Source organism: Phalacrocorax carbo, chromosome 1, assembly GCF_963921805.1.
Source record: "Phalacrocorax carbo chromosome 1, bPhaCar2.1, whole genome shotgun sequence".
In the NCBI taxonomy this organism is placed as follows: domain Eukaryota; kingdom Metazoa; phylum Chordata; class Aves; order Suliformes; family Phalacrocoracidae; genus Phalacrocorax; species Phalacrocorax carbo.
In genome coordinates, this window is record NC_087513.1 from 29,074,153 (window position 1) to 29,091,399 (window position 17,247).

Here is a 17,247-nt window from a genome sequence, read left to right on the forward strand (position 1 = left end):
AACTATGCAAGTTAGTGTGACAACACAATGTAATTGTCTATATTCTAATCAGACATACCTTAAAAATATCAACAACTTTGATTGTATGTAAAAAACTTGTATACTGGTAGTTTCAGGCAACTAACAAAATCGTGATAGATATTAAAATCAGATATTGGAATTTACAGCTGTATCTGAAGATACCATTAATTTTTTCCTCAATCATTCAGTAATTTGACATAATCATTGCCAAGGTTATTAAAAACAAACAAAAACCACACTGACTGTATTCATTCCAATATCATTTTAGAAGAAAAAAGGAAGCGCTTGTCACAAATAATTGAATAAGGGAATGAACAGAGCAAGCACCGTCTCTTTAGAACTCTGTAATTTCTTTTTCAGGGGTTGAATTTCCTAAGTTCAGAGGCCTGCACTTTGTACCAGTCACACAAACAGATCTAGGTCTCTCGACTTATAGTTTTTTGATATAAAAGAAAAATATTGGGCTGGAGGGTGAACTGGATTTCACATAGCAGAGAGAGATAAGGGGACTACAGCAAGTATGAAGTTGTGATTTTGGAAAGAAATTTTAGAGGACTGAAAGTGCAACAGGAAAATAACAGTAGGTTCTTGAAGAGATATATGAAAATAAACAACAGCAAGGAGGACCAGCCCATGGCACAGTCTGAGTGAAGCTGTTCATGATATTAAAACACAGATTTACTCAGTAGGTTTGATTGAAGTAGTTGAAGTCAAGAGAAGTCACTCCACTGACATCAGTAGGCTTCATTCAGGCCACTACATGCAGTCCTTCTGATCCCTTAGTTTCACCTAGGCCAAGAATCCTTCCCATTTCACTGAACAGTACTGTTTCCCATTTCTCTAAGAATCTGTGTCTGTACCCACCCCCCAGAGTTTTTTTCAACCACTCACATCTATGCCTGCCTCAAACCAATAAAATTGATAGAGCCTCTGCACCCCTCTTGGAAGGGGCAGGAGCGAAGCCCGTTGAGTACATTAGTGCTAATGGGAAGGCAGTGGATTGAGGGGAGGCTTGGGAACTCTGGAACCATTAGAGTAATTGCAAGCAGTGAAAACATACACTCATAGCTAAAACATAAGGGAAACTATTTACTTTTGCTTATTTAAGCTGTGCATAGGGACTACAAAGTCTTTTAATGCAAATAATTTACATCCCAAATATAGCATAAGGCATGTTAAACATTGAAGTACAGGTCCAAATTTTATTAGCGAGTGTTCAGACCTCATGGCTAGTCAGAATATCTGCTAACAGAACATTTTCAAAAGCAAACTGTCCCCTCATGGAACCTGCCACTACTAGATTTTAGTATTTACTATGCTTTGAACTAGTGCTTTAACATTTTTTTTTCTGGTGTATATGTGACAGTGTTGACAGGAGTTTCTATCAGTTCAGGATACTAACTAGGGAGACTGAAATATTAACAGACTATGTTGGCCAAATGTTCGAAAGCAAGAAATCTCCCATTGCTTCAATTTCCTTCAAATACTTAATATTTTCCTTTGGGGAAGTAACTTGTGTTTTATCATAATTATTTCTATTTGCTTCTGGAGCATGAGTCATGCTCTTCAATTATTTTCAGTTGACTGTGTAATTATTAGTGAGAATGGGGTTTGGCTATTCTTTATTCAGTTTGGGGTTTTTTTTTAATAAGAATTTCTGCTTACCTTCAGGTGAAGTACCTGGCTTTTGAGAAAACGCAGAGCTTATTTTACTCTTCTTGCTGCTGTTGCTGTTGACAGACAAGGTGGACTGAATTTTTCTATGCATTTTTTCTGAAACAGGAGCCGAAAGTTTTCTGTTGTCTGCAGGTGCATGCTTAACGCCACTGTGAATTCCACTTCCATTACTCAGACCCGCGTGGCCATTTTGGATTTTGCCACTTTCTTCCTCACACCTTTCCAGTGCTGAAGTATTTGGCTGAGGCAAACGTTGAGGTTGTGCTTAAAATGAAAGAAAGAAAGAAAGAAAGAAAGGGTTAATTTAAATTGTAAATTGGTAACAATACTTTAGGCTAGACTGGGAAGGCAACTTTCATTGCTCCTACTGATCAAAGAATAGACTGAAAAGTTAACATTCCCCCACCAAAAAAAAGAAAGCAAAAAATATTTCTAGATTAAAAATAATTACTATGTATTCAGAAAGCATCTCATGTCTGTATGAGGCCTAGATTCCCCCTTTGTCACTGCACAGAAACGTCTGCAATGCTCTGTGAATTAGACAGAGAGAAAAAGGCAAGTAATTTGAGGAAGGAGAAAGTCAGGAGTGGGAGAAGTAGTAGCAAAACTGAGATAAACTTGGGTTAAGAGAGACCCAGGAAGAACGGGAGGAATTCAACAGAAGGAGAGAAAAAGGTACAGGACAGAAGATACAGACTGCAGTAACAGAAGTGAAGCTTGCAGGCTGGCCAACCTGCCAGTCTTCAGAAAATAACCTGAGTGACAAGGTAGGGGCCCCCCAACAATGAGCCATCTCAGACATGTATACTAGAGAAGAAGAGTATCCAGGTAACTAACAACAGTTTGAGCTTAAATTCATAAGGATTGTGGATTGCTGGGAAGAACAAACCCAGTCAAAATCTGGTTTTGTGGAGGAGGTGATCCAGTAACCAGAAGGAATATGCATTCAAATACTGCACAGCTGTGGCAAACTGGAGTCCCCCCCACCCGTAATCCTCAGTTCAGAATCACAATTTTAAAAATGGCTTTAATGGGCCAGTTAGGGCTTTAACGGGCCAGTTAGGGCTTTAACCGCAACAAACTGAAATGGACAAAGGAACAACACGTATAACCTGTCAAGGCAGCAATCTGCAGTGGCCTGGTTAAGACTCCAAAAATACATTCTAATGAGAAGGCATGAAACTTGACCATTCTTTGTTGAGCTATGATATCATAAAGGAGCTTATTTTTAATAACAAGAAAAAAACCATTGTCTATATAGCTAAAGTCTGTATCTAAAGAAAAGAGAAGAAAAGATGCAGGTTTTTTTTATGTAAAGCTTTGTAATTAAAAAAAAAGTCATTTCCAATTAAAGATTCTTATTTAGAAAAAAAATGCAGACTTCGTTTGAAAACTAATTAAACTATAAACACAGTAACACAACAAGATTTCATAATCAAAAAGCATCAGCCCAATCACCTCTCCTAATCAAAACACTACTGTATTATGCTTGGACATAAATAGGTTTTCAGACAGTCCAATCTTCAACTATTTATAAATCTAATGTCAAGGAAAAAGCCCAGATTCTACTGAACGCTCAACTGAAGAGAGATTAGACTGTGCCAGCAGTAAAGAAAAATAGTGCTGCAATCCATTCACTATTCAGATGATTCATATCCATTTTCAGATGATTTCACAGTATAGATTACACTGTGGCCAAGATAACAATATGTATAGATAATAATGGTCAGCTTCCTCTAAAAGAACCATCTCCACTGATCACTTCAGGTACAAGCGACCAAACTTTCGGACATATACTACTGGGACACACAGACGAACATGGTCTCTTAAAAAGACTCTCAGTTCTGAATTTGCCTAACAAACCTTCAATGCTTCTGTTTTACAAGGACACTGATACCATTCTTACATTGCTTCCTCCAACTATCATAAACTTGTCCAGATTAAACTTCAGATAAATCTTAAACTTTTAACTCCTAGGCATATTCAGAGGCAAAAAGAGATACATTTCAAATTGTTTAAATATGAACTAGTTCTTTTTTTTCTTGCTGCTTGATTTGTTTAGTCACAGCAACTAAGATTTTAAGAAGATACCCTAGACTATCCACATCTATCTAGGTCAGAGTAACACTCGTTGAACCTCCTTTACAAAACTGATAATTTTGTGTTGCAGGAAAGGGAGGGCTAGGGGAAACATCTATGCTTTAGCCTCCCCGAAGATGTTGCAGGGCAGACAAAGATCATTCCCTTCTATTACCAGGAGTAACTGCTCACAAACCTCTAAGCCAACAGAGCAGGAGCACAATGCTATCTGACACCTGAACAACTAATTGTTGCCCAAAAAGTTTTTGATGGCAATAGAGAAACTGCTTCTCCTTTCAGTTCTGCATTAATGCTTGCAAAACCTATGAACAGAAGCACAAGCAAGGCACTTTCTGCACTCTGGAATTCCATTTGTAGCATATATTCTGCTAACATTTCCAGACTATTATAAAAGTCCCAAACCAAGTTTTTAGGGAGTTTTCTCTACCTGAGACAGGATTCTTTAGAAGTGTACTACGAGGAACCCTTTGCGTGGGACATCTTTCCACATACATACAAAACAAATTCTGATTAAAAAAAATAATTAAATCCTCCCATTTTAAAAACAGTCAATGTAGACCTTAACTACAGTCAAGAAAAATATCTTTAGCAACAACAGGAATCAAAATTTTTACTCTCTAAAGCTCACTGTTCATACCCATAGCTCCCCATAGCTATATTTTCATTATACCTCCCAAATGTAAATTGTACTATTAAAAAACAGTGCTTTTCACGATCCATGTAATGATGTTTCCTCACACTGCACGTCTGCGTCCAATCCCCAGCTGTGCAGTAGTGCAGTTGCACAAATAACCTAGAAATACTGGGGAGGGGTTAACCTTCCTCAATAAATAAAAGCAACAGACTATACTAAGAATTCGGTATGTCTGGACACGCAAGTTTCTAAAACTGACAGTTATGACCTTTTCCAAGCCAGCTAAATTGGTGGTGGCAGCTTACAATTGTTTGTATATTTTTGGTGCTTTGCTACAATGCAGTAACTTGACAAATTATCCAAAATTCCATCTTCAAGATTAGGTGTGTTTCTGTCAAACTCTGGGTGAACGGGAAGTCTTGGGGACTCTAAATAGTCATTTTTGTTTGCTTTTATTTTTTTTTTTACTAAGGGTTTTTGGGGGAAGGGGGTGGGGTTTGGGGTTTTTTTAATCATCCTGTTCCCAAAGTACTCTTACTTAAGTCTTTTAGCATTAACATACAACTTTTTAGCTGACTGGCTTTACAGTATTCACATGTGATATGCAGGTCAAATCAAAATGGAATAAAACCCCAAATGGATTAGTTATCTTAATTTAAATTTATTTTAACTTTATTGGTAATTTTGCACTAGGGAGACTTGAATCTTATGGTTAAAACACACTTGAAACCAATTAGGAGCCATATGACCGCATTCTAGCATAAAGAACAAAAGCAATTGACAGTTCCAAGATTAAGCCACAACCATTCAGTTTAAAACAGAAATATTTTTACCTTATTTTTTAAAGGTTGTGTATATCTTAAAAAAAAAGGTGTAATATGGGGAACGACACAATGCTTCTTAAAACACAGTGATACCCAGGGACTCTCACTCTCTCTTTAATGATCCACTGCTCTCATTCAGCTGTCTTTCTTTTTTCAAATCTTTACATATGTGACAGCTCTCAAAAGTAGACCATAGACCATCTGGCATTTTCAGAGGTGTAACTTGTGCAAATTCAGCTCTACTGGGAACACAATGCTATCTTCTGCCTGCGTTATAAAAGATACAATAGAATGTAGAACTTATGAGTTGTTTTGAATTATTCATTTTTTGCCTGTATATTCAAGAAATTTTACAAACTCTGCATTTTGTACTACATAATCACATGCGTTAAAGGTACAAAGAAACTTTTTGACACCTCTTTTCTACAGAAAGATGGCATTTTGTTTGATATGTGAACATTCAGCGCCTGTTATATCATTCTAAACAGGCCGTGTGCTGCTACAAAAGATCCCATTTTACACTCTATGTATGAGCAAAAATTTTATTCTTGATATTCTGTAACTAATGCAATACACATCAAAATTTCAAATATGAGTTGGATGAACATTCAGCATCTTCAAATCAGGATGGCACTGGTCACTTACTATATGTTAAAGGTTTTCTTTAAAAAAAATCATTCCTCACACAACATAGAAATACTGTAATTTCAAACATCCACAATGAATACTTTCAAATGTCCTAAGAAATACTGTGCTTTTTAGGTTAATATGTTTTTAATCTTTAGCAAAACCAGTAGATTTAAGTCAATATTTTATACGGTGGTAACACTAGTGGATTTTCAATAAGAATGATAAATATTGGATTAATGATTCAATAGACTGAATCTTTTTGATAGAAAACTAGCAGATAATGTAGCTAGTAATAACTATACATGAATCTGCTGCCTGTGGAAAAGCAATAAAAAGGCAATATATTGCTATAGCATATAATCTATTAGCGTGTTTCACTGCTTCCTTGTCATTGGTTTCCTTGCAAAGTGGGCCTTAATACAATAACTTCCGCTGTTATTTAACTGACTTTACATAATAATTTAATTGTGGGGTTACTATCTGGTGAATAAATATTCAAGTACTAAACATTTACTGTGGTTTTGATGGTTTTGAAGTAACTGCACATTCTCATTCAAACTGTAAAATCTTTACCACAGTTTAAACGAATATGCACGTACATATGCACACTGACAATACATTGTTTACACCTTGCAAAGTAACAGCTATTCTTCGGAGAAAAACCCTGATGTATGCATTTAACAGAAAAATATATGTCAACACAGGGAAATTCTCAACCAAAAGAGGACAGTCTGAGCTATCATTAGGGATTTTAGACAAAACACAAAACCAAACATACACAGAATACAGACTCCTTGGAGTCAAAGTGAATCAAAATAAAACATTAGGAGGGAGAGAAGAATTGAGACGGCTAATTAGTAGCCTAATCACATCAAAAGCAATTCCAAGGCAGCTGACACAGATGCCCATGGAGTTTGCCAGGCTGGCCAGTGCCACCGATGAAAAAATACTTTCCAGTTTACAGCCTGGGTCATCTGAGTGCATTACCCAGAGAGGTAAGAACACTGTTTTTCCTCTTTTATGACACAATAGTTTATGATATCATATCAGGCCACAGAAGCAATATTTTTGCAGGTGGACTAGGGAGGAATAAAACTGCACGACTCCCGGATGTAAAAAAAAAAAAAAAAAAATTACCTTTGGGATTTTCAAATATTGAGGAAATACAAAGTATCACTTCAGTTCAAAACATCCTTGACACTTGTCTGCCTCCCAAAACAGTTGCAACTACAGAAAGGGATGACCCATTATTAGGAAATACAGAGGTCCTGCTTGAGTCTGTTAATGTTGAAAGCCAAGATCTACATGCTAATTTGAGCTGGGGAAATTGTTTTATCTCAGTGGTAGCTGCTCCTACTCCCTCTGCATGGATCACACAGAAGAGACCACATGCAAGGGAGGTAAGAATCAGGCCTCTGTTTTTTGCCAGTACTTCTTTGTAACACAGACCTAAGCTTGAGGGGAAAAATAAAGCATATGACAGATAGTAATGGATTGCGCATTAAAACCAGGGACTGTCTGGATTCTAGAGTAAAATTAAGGTGATTCCAAATTGCTTCTGGAAAAGACATAAATTTCTAAGATATAAGAGGCAACATTTCCAACTGACTAGCAAAAAATCTTACCTTTTCAAAAATATTACAGATTGTATGCATTCATACCCTCAATAAGCATAAAATTTCAGTGAAGCTGGGGGAACTCAAATATCTCAATCTCCCTCCCTCCCTACTTTTCTAACTAAAATCCTGACTAGTCTCTATATAGATCTTCAAACTACATCAATAGTTTTCTCTGCCTAGCTATCCAGAATATTAACATTCAGATTACAAGACGTACCTCTGAGTCAACCTGTGAAGTGGCTTTTGTCAGCAATTATTTTTGAATATTTTCTAGGACATAAATAGCATATACTGCAGCTTCCATATCACAGAAGGCATACATTAACTAAATAACAAGGTTCCATCAAGGTACAATCTATCTTTTAAAATCAATTTTTTACACTGAATTTTTTATACCATGCTGACTTTACAAGGAAAACAAAGTACCAACTAACAGCATCAACCACCTTTTTAGAATTGCTTCTTGTAAGACATGAGAACATCTTCAAAACGAATACAATATGTTATGATGAAACAGGATGTCCTTTGTAATGAAAATACTGTAGTAAAATTGCTGGTACGAGTTTTACAGGACCCACACTGAGATCACTTTGTTAAAATACGTCTGAGAACACATCCAGGGAACACCAGGTATAACAGAAATGGGGCTGGCAGGGGACAAAGGGAAAAGACATTTTATCCCGTCAGCTCTCAGTCGGTGAAGGGCTGACGAGAACGGCAAACACATGTGTGTTTATGGGTTAAGAAGGCGACACAAGTGCACGAGAAGGTGCCAAGAGTACTCTTAAATCTGTGCAAAGACACCTGCAGTGCTTCCAAAGGAAGGCACTGCAGGACCTTACACACTGTTTGAAGGGTTGCAGGAATTGTATAGAGATGTCTTTGACATACTCAGAAAGAAGCAGTTACCACAGGGAAGCATGAAAAGGGCTGGTAGCCAGAGGTTTACAAAGTTGATAGGTATTCCCACTGAAAATGTGGAGTGAATTTCTCTATTTACAAAGCCTCTTCCCTGATGTGTTTTTTTTTTTCAAAATGAAGAAATGCCTGCTGCTTTTTTTAATGACAGCAACGGCAAATTTTTAATCATTGTTGAACTGAGTAAATCCTTAACATTTGTAATTACCTATTTTTTAACAATTATCTCAAAATCCAAATATCCTTTTGTCTTCTAATTACCATTAGATTATCAGCAAATTCTTCTTTATCATACACAAATCTTGCAACGATTAGCAATGCTTTTTGTGAGACTGAAAATACTGGCATCTATGACAAACTTTAAGGATTATTCGAAAATTCTTGCTAGATCACAATATAGTTAGAAATAAAGATGATCCACATGATGCAATGATTGTTAAGCCTCATCTACATAAAGTGACATAACAGTTGCTAGAGCTGCACACAGTTTTTCATTTCTTGAGAACAAGCAGCAGTAGCTCGCCATGAAAAAACCAAGAGAAGAACCAAACACAAAATAGGACATTGTAGGTAACATGCATTCAGACACCTGGGCAATAATTTTCTGTATAAAGCCTTTTTCAAAAGTGAGAAATTTTACGCCAAGTTTTCCACTTGTAACATTTATCTATCCATTTTTCTCCTCATACATTCTGCTAGAGGACTGGAAGAGAACTGCAGTCTGTTCTCATGTTTCATAGCATTACAACTACTTACAGCAGTGGCATTCATTGCACAGATGTGTGCAATGGCAGATTAACTCATGGTCACTATCCCAGCGTTTCATGGTGGTTTATACATTAATCAACTACTTATGCAAGTGATTATTTATTTTTATTTAAGGCAAAATATCAAGTTATTTCTTCCTATGTTTCCTACATAGGTAACTTAATAAGAAGCATAATGATTTACTTGATTTTTGTTTCTCCTGTTATTGTTAAATCTTTCTTTATAATGCACCATGACTTGGAGAAACTGGATATGAGAACAAAATAGTACAAAACTTAAAAATCAGAGAATTAGGCTTTTTGTTAATTTCTGAAGTGCTGAAAGTGATCTATTTCTGAAACATAAGTAATTAGTAATTTAATGAGCATGAACATTGACCACAAAACACTGAAGGATACAAAGAGGTGCCAACCCAATACAATCCCACCTCACCAAGGAACAGAATGTTTTGATTCTGCAGCTTTAATTTTAAAAGGAAGGTTAATTAACCACTAGACTCAAAAATGTAATCCAAGTTGTTGGCATGACAATTACAGCAGTTATACAATTAGTACCTATTACAACATATGGATATACCACTGCATAAAGACACACTGGTGTCCCACGGAACTTAAGACATTAAGTCAAATATTTGGAACAGTTTTTATGCCCCTCACCATTGTTCCCAAATCAAATAATAAACATCAAAGAGAAGCTACAAACAACAGGATATCGCTTGCTGGGTATTGCCTCATAAGCGGCACAGCAGGATGTAGCAGACAGGAGAGATAACCTCAATGTCATCAATGGTCATAACCTGGGCAAGTGCACAAACAGGTCCTCTTGGCTCTACCACCTCCCGCTCCCTTCCTCAAAACCCCAACAACCTTTGACAAACTAGGCAATGTTTCACTGCAAGAAAAAACATGGGATGGTGAGGCAAATAGCTTCTCAGCCTAGCCCTAGCCATTCGCTTTTGAGTGAGAAAATACTCAAAGGTGAGGTTTATTATCCACTGAGTTTCCAGATTATGAGATTATGGTGTTCAGTTAAATTTATACAAATATACACAAAAACTGGCTGTACTTGGTTTTAAAAAAGGCAAATACTTGGAATAAGCAATTCCCTTAATGTTCACTGCTCCCTTGATTTCTAGTCCTCCACTCATGTGACAGAATTTTGGAAGACTCTAAAAAGTGCTCCACCTCCACTGTGAATCTGACCCCCTGCTCTTAGTGCTGTCTTTTGCCACCTCTACAATTCTAAGTATTACCCAATGCTACTATTAACAAAACTAATAAAATGCAGAAAGAAAAAACAGGGGTAAAAACAGGACAGCAACAGACAGAGGATAATGTAAAAAGGTAGTATGAAAACACACAGAATATCAGTACAAAAATAGTAATATATACATTGCCATCTGAGTTTCTGACCTCTTTGCTGCACTTATTTTTCCTCTGCGATTCTTTCTAGCAATGTAGAGCTGACGCTAAGTTTGGCATCAGCTAATACCAAGTACCAGAAAACCAAAGGAAGAAAGACAAAGCACAGCTGCAAGGAAAATGGAACAGGAGAAGCAAATGGGCAGTAACCACGAGGAACAGGCTAAAACTTGGGATTTTACATTATTAAAACAACAGTAGGGCAAAAACATCAAAAGAAAAAGGAGCAGATAGCAACCACCCAGAAGAAGACAGCACTGGAGGGGAAGGAGACAGAAAGGGAAAATATACATAGTGAGCTGAGCCACTTCAGTCTGTGAGGGCAGAAAAGAGCAGGGAAGAAGAAAAAAAAAAATTCACAAGTAAAATCCCACTAGAGCTGAAGTATTTGCTACAAATTTTACAAGTAAGAAAATAATTAAACAATAACTCACTAGTTGATAAGCAAGGAAACAAAATGAAGATAAACAGATGGTACTTGCAGAATGATCTAGAGTTGAAGCAATAGTTCCCCTTCTGCAGCCAAAAATCAGTCACATTCAGCAACAGCAACATGATGGAAAATGGAAATTCTGTGTCAGAAAGCAGGGAGCACTTGAGGTCCACAACAATACTCCTCATGACCCAGCTTGTCCTTGCTACAGACCGGACAATTAATAGAGTGACTGTCAGTGGGAAAAAAGAAGTGGAAATGTAGTAGGGAGCACAGCAACTATCCATCTATTTCCCAATCTTGAAAAAACGAAGTGCGAGGAGAAGAGAAGCAACATGTATCTGCACAGACAACATTAAACACACTGAGAAGGGTTAGTCTCTGCTATGGATGCCCTTGGGCTACAGGAATTCCCTCACAGCAAGCAAGGTCTAGGAGACAGGCAGAGGGCCCATCACGGACCCCACGTGGCCCCTATGCCCGTGGGCAGGGTGCGCGGGGCCTGCCCATCCTGAAGAGCTCCAGGGGCTCCAGGGCACCAAAGGATTTTGAGTAACACACAGAAAGTTCAGGCAGAGCTGCCATAACCAAAGCTGGCTCTTGGGTTGCTTTATGCCACAAACGCACCAGCTTGGCATCAGGATGACCCAAAAATGAGAGCTCTTTTTATATTTTTTTTAAACAATTGTTTTGGTGTGCCTCGAAGAGATATGGCAAAATCTCACTCAAAACATTTTTGTGCAAGCTGTACAGATCAGGTCCTTGAGAATACACCTTGGAAAATCCTCTGATAAGAGTCATTGGAAAGCCTAAATTCTCTTTTTCCTTCCACCTCACACCCTGAACCAGACTCAAAACTGCAAGCAGCTATGGACTAAAGCCTGCATCTCTGCATCAGAGCTCACTGCCCTTTCCGTCCCCACCCCACAGGCAATTTAACTTTGTTTTACACTAAAATAGTAGCTTCAGATGCTGAAGGAAAAGGCAATGTTGTATTTCAGAATGCAAAAATTTATCAGTGAAGATTTGTGTGTTCAATTCAAAGCTGAATGTGCTTAACACGTAATCACTGTCACCAATAGTTAGTACAAAGGAAAATGTTTTTACTTACTTCTTATTTACTGCACTCTAACAAAATTGTCTAGGAAGTCCTCTTTCTGACTCAGCTGGACAAACCCACCTACCCTGGCCAAGCTTTCATACATGACCTCCATTAGATGAATTCAATATAGTAAAACAAATAAGCTAAATGAGGTTTTGCCTGCTGCTCATGCAAACATCCCTTAGAGTAGTGCAAAAGTCAGATTGCTGACCATGCCTGGTGAAGACCACACTTCCTGGAAAAACGACACACTTAGTATCCTGAAAGGAAGGAAAGCGTAAGCTGCTCAAACAATCCACAAGAAAGCTCTGATATCTGAGCCACACAGTTATAAATCTGTCCTGCTAGAAAAATAGTGTGCCACATCAGTGACCAACAGCTACAAGTACAAAAATTCAGAGAAACAAACACATTAACACAAAGGAGAAAGTACTAGATTATCTGTAGAAACAGATAAATTGTCTTAATGGGATGAAATTACCCACACAGCATTTTTTCTTTTATCTCACAACTGAGCTAAAATTCTGATTCTCCACTCTGTTCATGAAATGAGATACAAATCCCTGCAGAATTATTATGCTTCAGCTATTTCAGTATAGTAGAGACCAGTAGCACCTGCAAGTCGTTATTCTGCAGAACTGACTGAATAGCAGCAGAATACGGGGTTTTATCTTTAACATACAGAAAGGGAGTATTCTTGTTTCAACATAACAATGGAATAATTTTCATTCTCTATTAAAAATACAAAAAAATTTCCTTCAACTTATAAAACTACATAATTTGGCCCACTGAAGTTTATTTAGTTCACCTATTGTTTGAAAATAGTTCTAAGTAGCATTTAAATCTGGATGAGGCTCATGCTTTGAATCAGTGCTACAAGGATCTTTTTTCTGAAAACCTTTTGTTTTGTCTTATTTAGAAGACATACTTCCCTTTATCTGAGGGGAAAAAGAAAATGCTTCTGTACACTAATCACGATTAATTTTTTTTCAAATGGAGTGCAGATACAGCAGTGAAATCTGTGCTATGTCAACGTTATTCACGTAATTGAAAAGTGTCCATTTTACATTTTAAAACACCTTTTATATGGTTTTGCAAATAAGCTGGAGGATTTCACAGGAAAGAAACGGCATCTGAAGTGAAAGCATTAGAATTTACAGTTACGTTCGGGTTTTTTTGTCCTTTTACAATTCAAGAGCTTTAAAAAAATCACAACTGAGGCAGCAATCCCTCTTACTGAAAAAAACCCAAAATACAGTGGCAACCCTTTGTCTCATAGCAAAGACAGCAAGACAGCAACTACATCAGATGCAAATGACCTTCCTTTGCTGGTTACACAAGCCTTTAGCCCCACAAAAACACCCATATCATCATCAGCAACAGCAGCTCAAGCAGGCTGGCAATGGGTGAGCCAAACTGCTGCCTCCATCCCTTCGTGCTGTGCAGCTGTTTCGTGCTTGGGAAACATCTCTGCCTCCCTTCTTGCATTTCTTGGCCCCAAACAGAAAAGCTCTTAGGAAACCATTCAAACAACTGCCAAAAGGACAGAACTGCATTGGTTTTGATACATCCTTAACCACTCTACTAAAGATTCATGCCATCTGCCATTTTATTTGCACTGCTGCCACAGCCCTGCCACTTGGAATTAATTCCAGCACCCTTTTCTTTACTGTTCCTTCAGCATAACTAGCTACATTTTATCATGCCATATCATTTTCTTAGGCTGCTGGAATTAACAACTCACAACAGGAACACTTCCCTGACACCTGATATTTAATTAGTGTTCTGTTAATTTAGAAAAAATTCCTTGTTTCTGTACAGTGCAGTATTGCCAAGCCAAACTACTCAAAAGCCATCAATCACTTTATTTTTAAGTATATCCTTTCTATCAGCATTCTCAGCTTTGAGTCTTTAACTTCAGAAGGTACAAACTAAGACCAGGTTAATTTGTTGTTTATTTTACGAAAATTTAAATCTGATGTAACCACATGACTCCAGAAGCTGATATTTTCATAGTCTGTTTTAATAGTTAACAGGGTTGTTTTTTTCTTGAATGCACAGTACCTTTTCATGTGTAATTTACTGTTAATTCTCCAATAGTCAAAATATTAATGCTAATAAGAAGGTTCATTGCTACTTACAAAATAGCTTAAATGTTTATGTTAGACTGAAGCTGAAGTGAACGGGCCTTTATACCGAAGCCCTTTAAAAACATTTCCAGTCAGCCTCTAAGCACAACCTTCCTGTCACTGCTTAGAGATATGTAACTGTAATAAAGAGGTGGGGGAACAGGAAAAAGGATTTTTAAAAAAAAAAACAAACAACAAAAAGAGGGCAAGGGGGGGGACACACACTAAAGAAAGTTACGCAAAAAGAGAAAAATGGCTTAAAGACAGTAACTATAATAGGGATGGGTCAGTCTTTTCTCTTTTTACTTTATAAAATAAATACGGGAAAGAGGACACAGCACAATTTATTAAGAATGAGAACAAACCTTCAGCACTCCTACAACTTTGACCCCACCACGACAGACACCACTTCTCTTCCTACTGTATCACCAATCCATATTCTTTACTTTCTTCCAAAATTACCACAATTCCTAGAGGATTTTTTATACATCATCAAAACCTTGAAATGCCATTCCATTATAGTCACTATGAAATGGATTGCCAACTCTAAGTTTAAATTTTGAGAGCAAAGTGGATCATTCTACAGGAACCTTCCCTGTGCTAATGAAACAAGCCTTCTCTCCTTTTCCATAAAGACCTGTTCCACAAATATCCAACAAAATATTGATAATGAGGGCTAAACTTCTTGCCCTGTTCCAGCTACCCCAGCAGAATCCCTGTTGTGGATGTAGACATGCTAATGAAAGAAAGCTTTTGCCAGCTTCTGCTGTTCAAGGAGGCAGCACAGCACAGCAAATGAGGTCTCTCCATTAGGCTGTTCTCACAGAGCTAGAGTAGCTGATTCTCTGTAATACACAACAGTCAAAACCAAACAGTGATATATTTAAAATTAAAACTGAGCTTATCAATTAAATGGTAGGGAAAAGATTCCTCAGGTGTAACACTACCCTACAGATGGGAAACAGAAAATCAAGTGGACAGAGAAGTATAAAACAGTTGAAGGAAATGAGGAAGATCAAGGGAGAAAAAAATATAACTTCTATTAGAATTCCTCCTTTAAAATGGTATTGTGTGTTGGTTTTTTCCCTTCCATATCTTTTAAAAGCTAAACACTGTCTTATTAGCTGTAAATATAAAATTCACACTACTTTCCAATTTCTGAGTCTTGATCCAGCACAAAACAGTTTACAGAATGGGTGATGAAGACTCTTATGAAACATCTTTAAGATGTTTCATCTTTAAGGAAAGGTCTTTATAACTCCTTCAGATGCATGAACATATACTGCCAGCTACTTTATAGAGTGGTTAGTGTATAGTCCGCTGAGAGAGCTATTCCCATATAAAAATATTTCTCAATATTGATTTTACATTATAAATATGATAGTGACTATTATTGCTAAAACATCAGCACACAGTGAAAAGAATATATATTGAGGTAGGGAAATACTTTATAAGGTCATAGTCACATAGCAAATAGCTAGGAAATACTAAATTGTTAAATGAGCTGATGTCATTTAATAGAATTATATATATGAAAACTACATGTGTGGTACCCAAAGTTAGCTCCATATCCTGCTTCACCATCCAACTATCTTTTTATATCACTTCTATGAAAAACTCAGTTCAATCAGTCAAATAAACCTTTCCCTGCAAGCCGATCCCAAATCTTCTCACCAAGACTTAATGTTTCCTTCTCTTAGAAATTCAAGCAAAAGGAGCATTGTTCACTAATCTCTTGTATTTCTGAAATGTACAGACCTAAAAGATGTTCACTCTGGTTTGACACTGCTCTTACCGCCAATTTTGGACAGTGTAAGAATCTTCCATTGCTTTTCTGTTAAAATGTGAAATTTATTTCAACTTGCAACTTTATAGAATGCAGCTAAAATATGCGTCTACTGAAGGGAGATGGGAAAAGGCACATGCCTTCTAACTGGCTAAGAGGTTTTATTTTTGAAGAAGGATGAGGAATTCGCCGCCAAGGAACGGGCAAACGGCTTGTGCTGTCTCTCAGGGGCAAAAACTTGCCCTGAAGGTCAAATCTGACTCATAGGACACATATTTTATAGGCTTGCCTAACAGTTTGCTCTACTTGACTAGTCTCAAAAGCAAACTTCATAACATTTTATGCAAACATTATACAACCTGAAGTCTGAGCTGTAAATCAGTAAAACTCACTTAAACCTGAGGAACCTCTGCCACAGGAAATAGTCTCTTAGTTAAAACTCTGCTGTAATTAACATTGCTAAACCTTACCATTTTCTCTAAACAAGTGTCATAATATTTACAGCTTCAGACTGAAGTAAAAACATGATAATTGAGATACTACATAGAATTTGAGGGAAACAAGTTTAAAAGTAAAATTTAAGCCTCTAATTTTCATGGGTCCGGACATAAAACTCAGAATTTGAAAGCTCTTGTGTTAGAATGTCATGGGTTTGCACTTCATTATCACAAATTTCAAGTGCAGTCTCCATACAAAAACAGGTTTCTCACATTGCAGAAAACTACAGTTCATTTAAAAATAGTTAATGTTCACATGGCAAATAATTCATCATTCTCTTAAATCAAGCCACAATATTTCTGGAGGCCTACCTCATCAGTATAATGAGTTAACAAACCATTATTAGAAATAGCCTGAGTGACCACAGATGTTTGACATTTGAATGTTTTTCAAAGGGATCCTTTGCATTTCGATTGTGAAGAATTTTTTTTAAGGGGAAACAAAAAACCACCACCATCACAAAAACACACAAATAAGTCATAGGCTCCTGTTTTACCTTGTCCTTTACAAAAATACCTTCAGGGAAAGGTACCTGTGGGTACTTTTGCATTGCAGATATCACCAGAATGCAGAACAAGTAAGTAGTATTCAGACCTTTCCTCTGGATAGCTATTTAAAGAAGAAAAATGTTTAACCATAATTACTTAACTAAGCCTTCTGCTGTGACCATGAGCGTCTCTTCATCTT

General features: G+C 37.1%; 1 protein-coding gene across 5 annotated transcripts in view; it reads right to left on the bottom strand.

The window, feature by feature from the left end:
• Positions 1-17,247, bottom strand: part of MDFIC (MyoD family inhibitor domain containing) — a 53,394-nt gene that overhangs the window by 14,300 nt on the left and 21,847 nt on the right. For all 5 annotated transcript variants that reach the window (XM_064447144.1, XM_064447151.1, XM_064447137.1 and 2 more), the window contains exon 4: positions 1,687-1,962. In XM_064447144.1, coding sequence (XP_064303214.1) covers positions 1,687-1,962 — 276 coding nt within the window. The remainder of the gene's footprint in view (positions 1-1,686; positions 1,963-17,247) is intronic.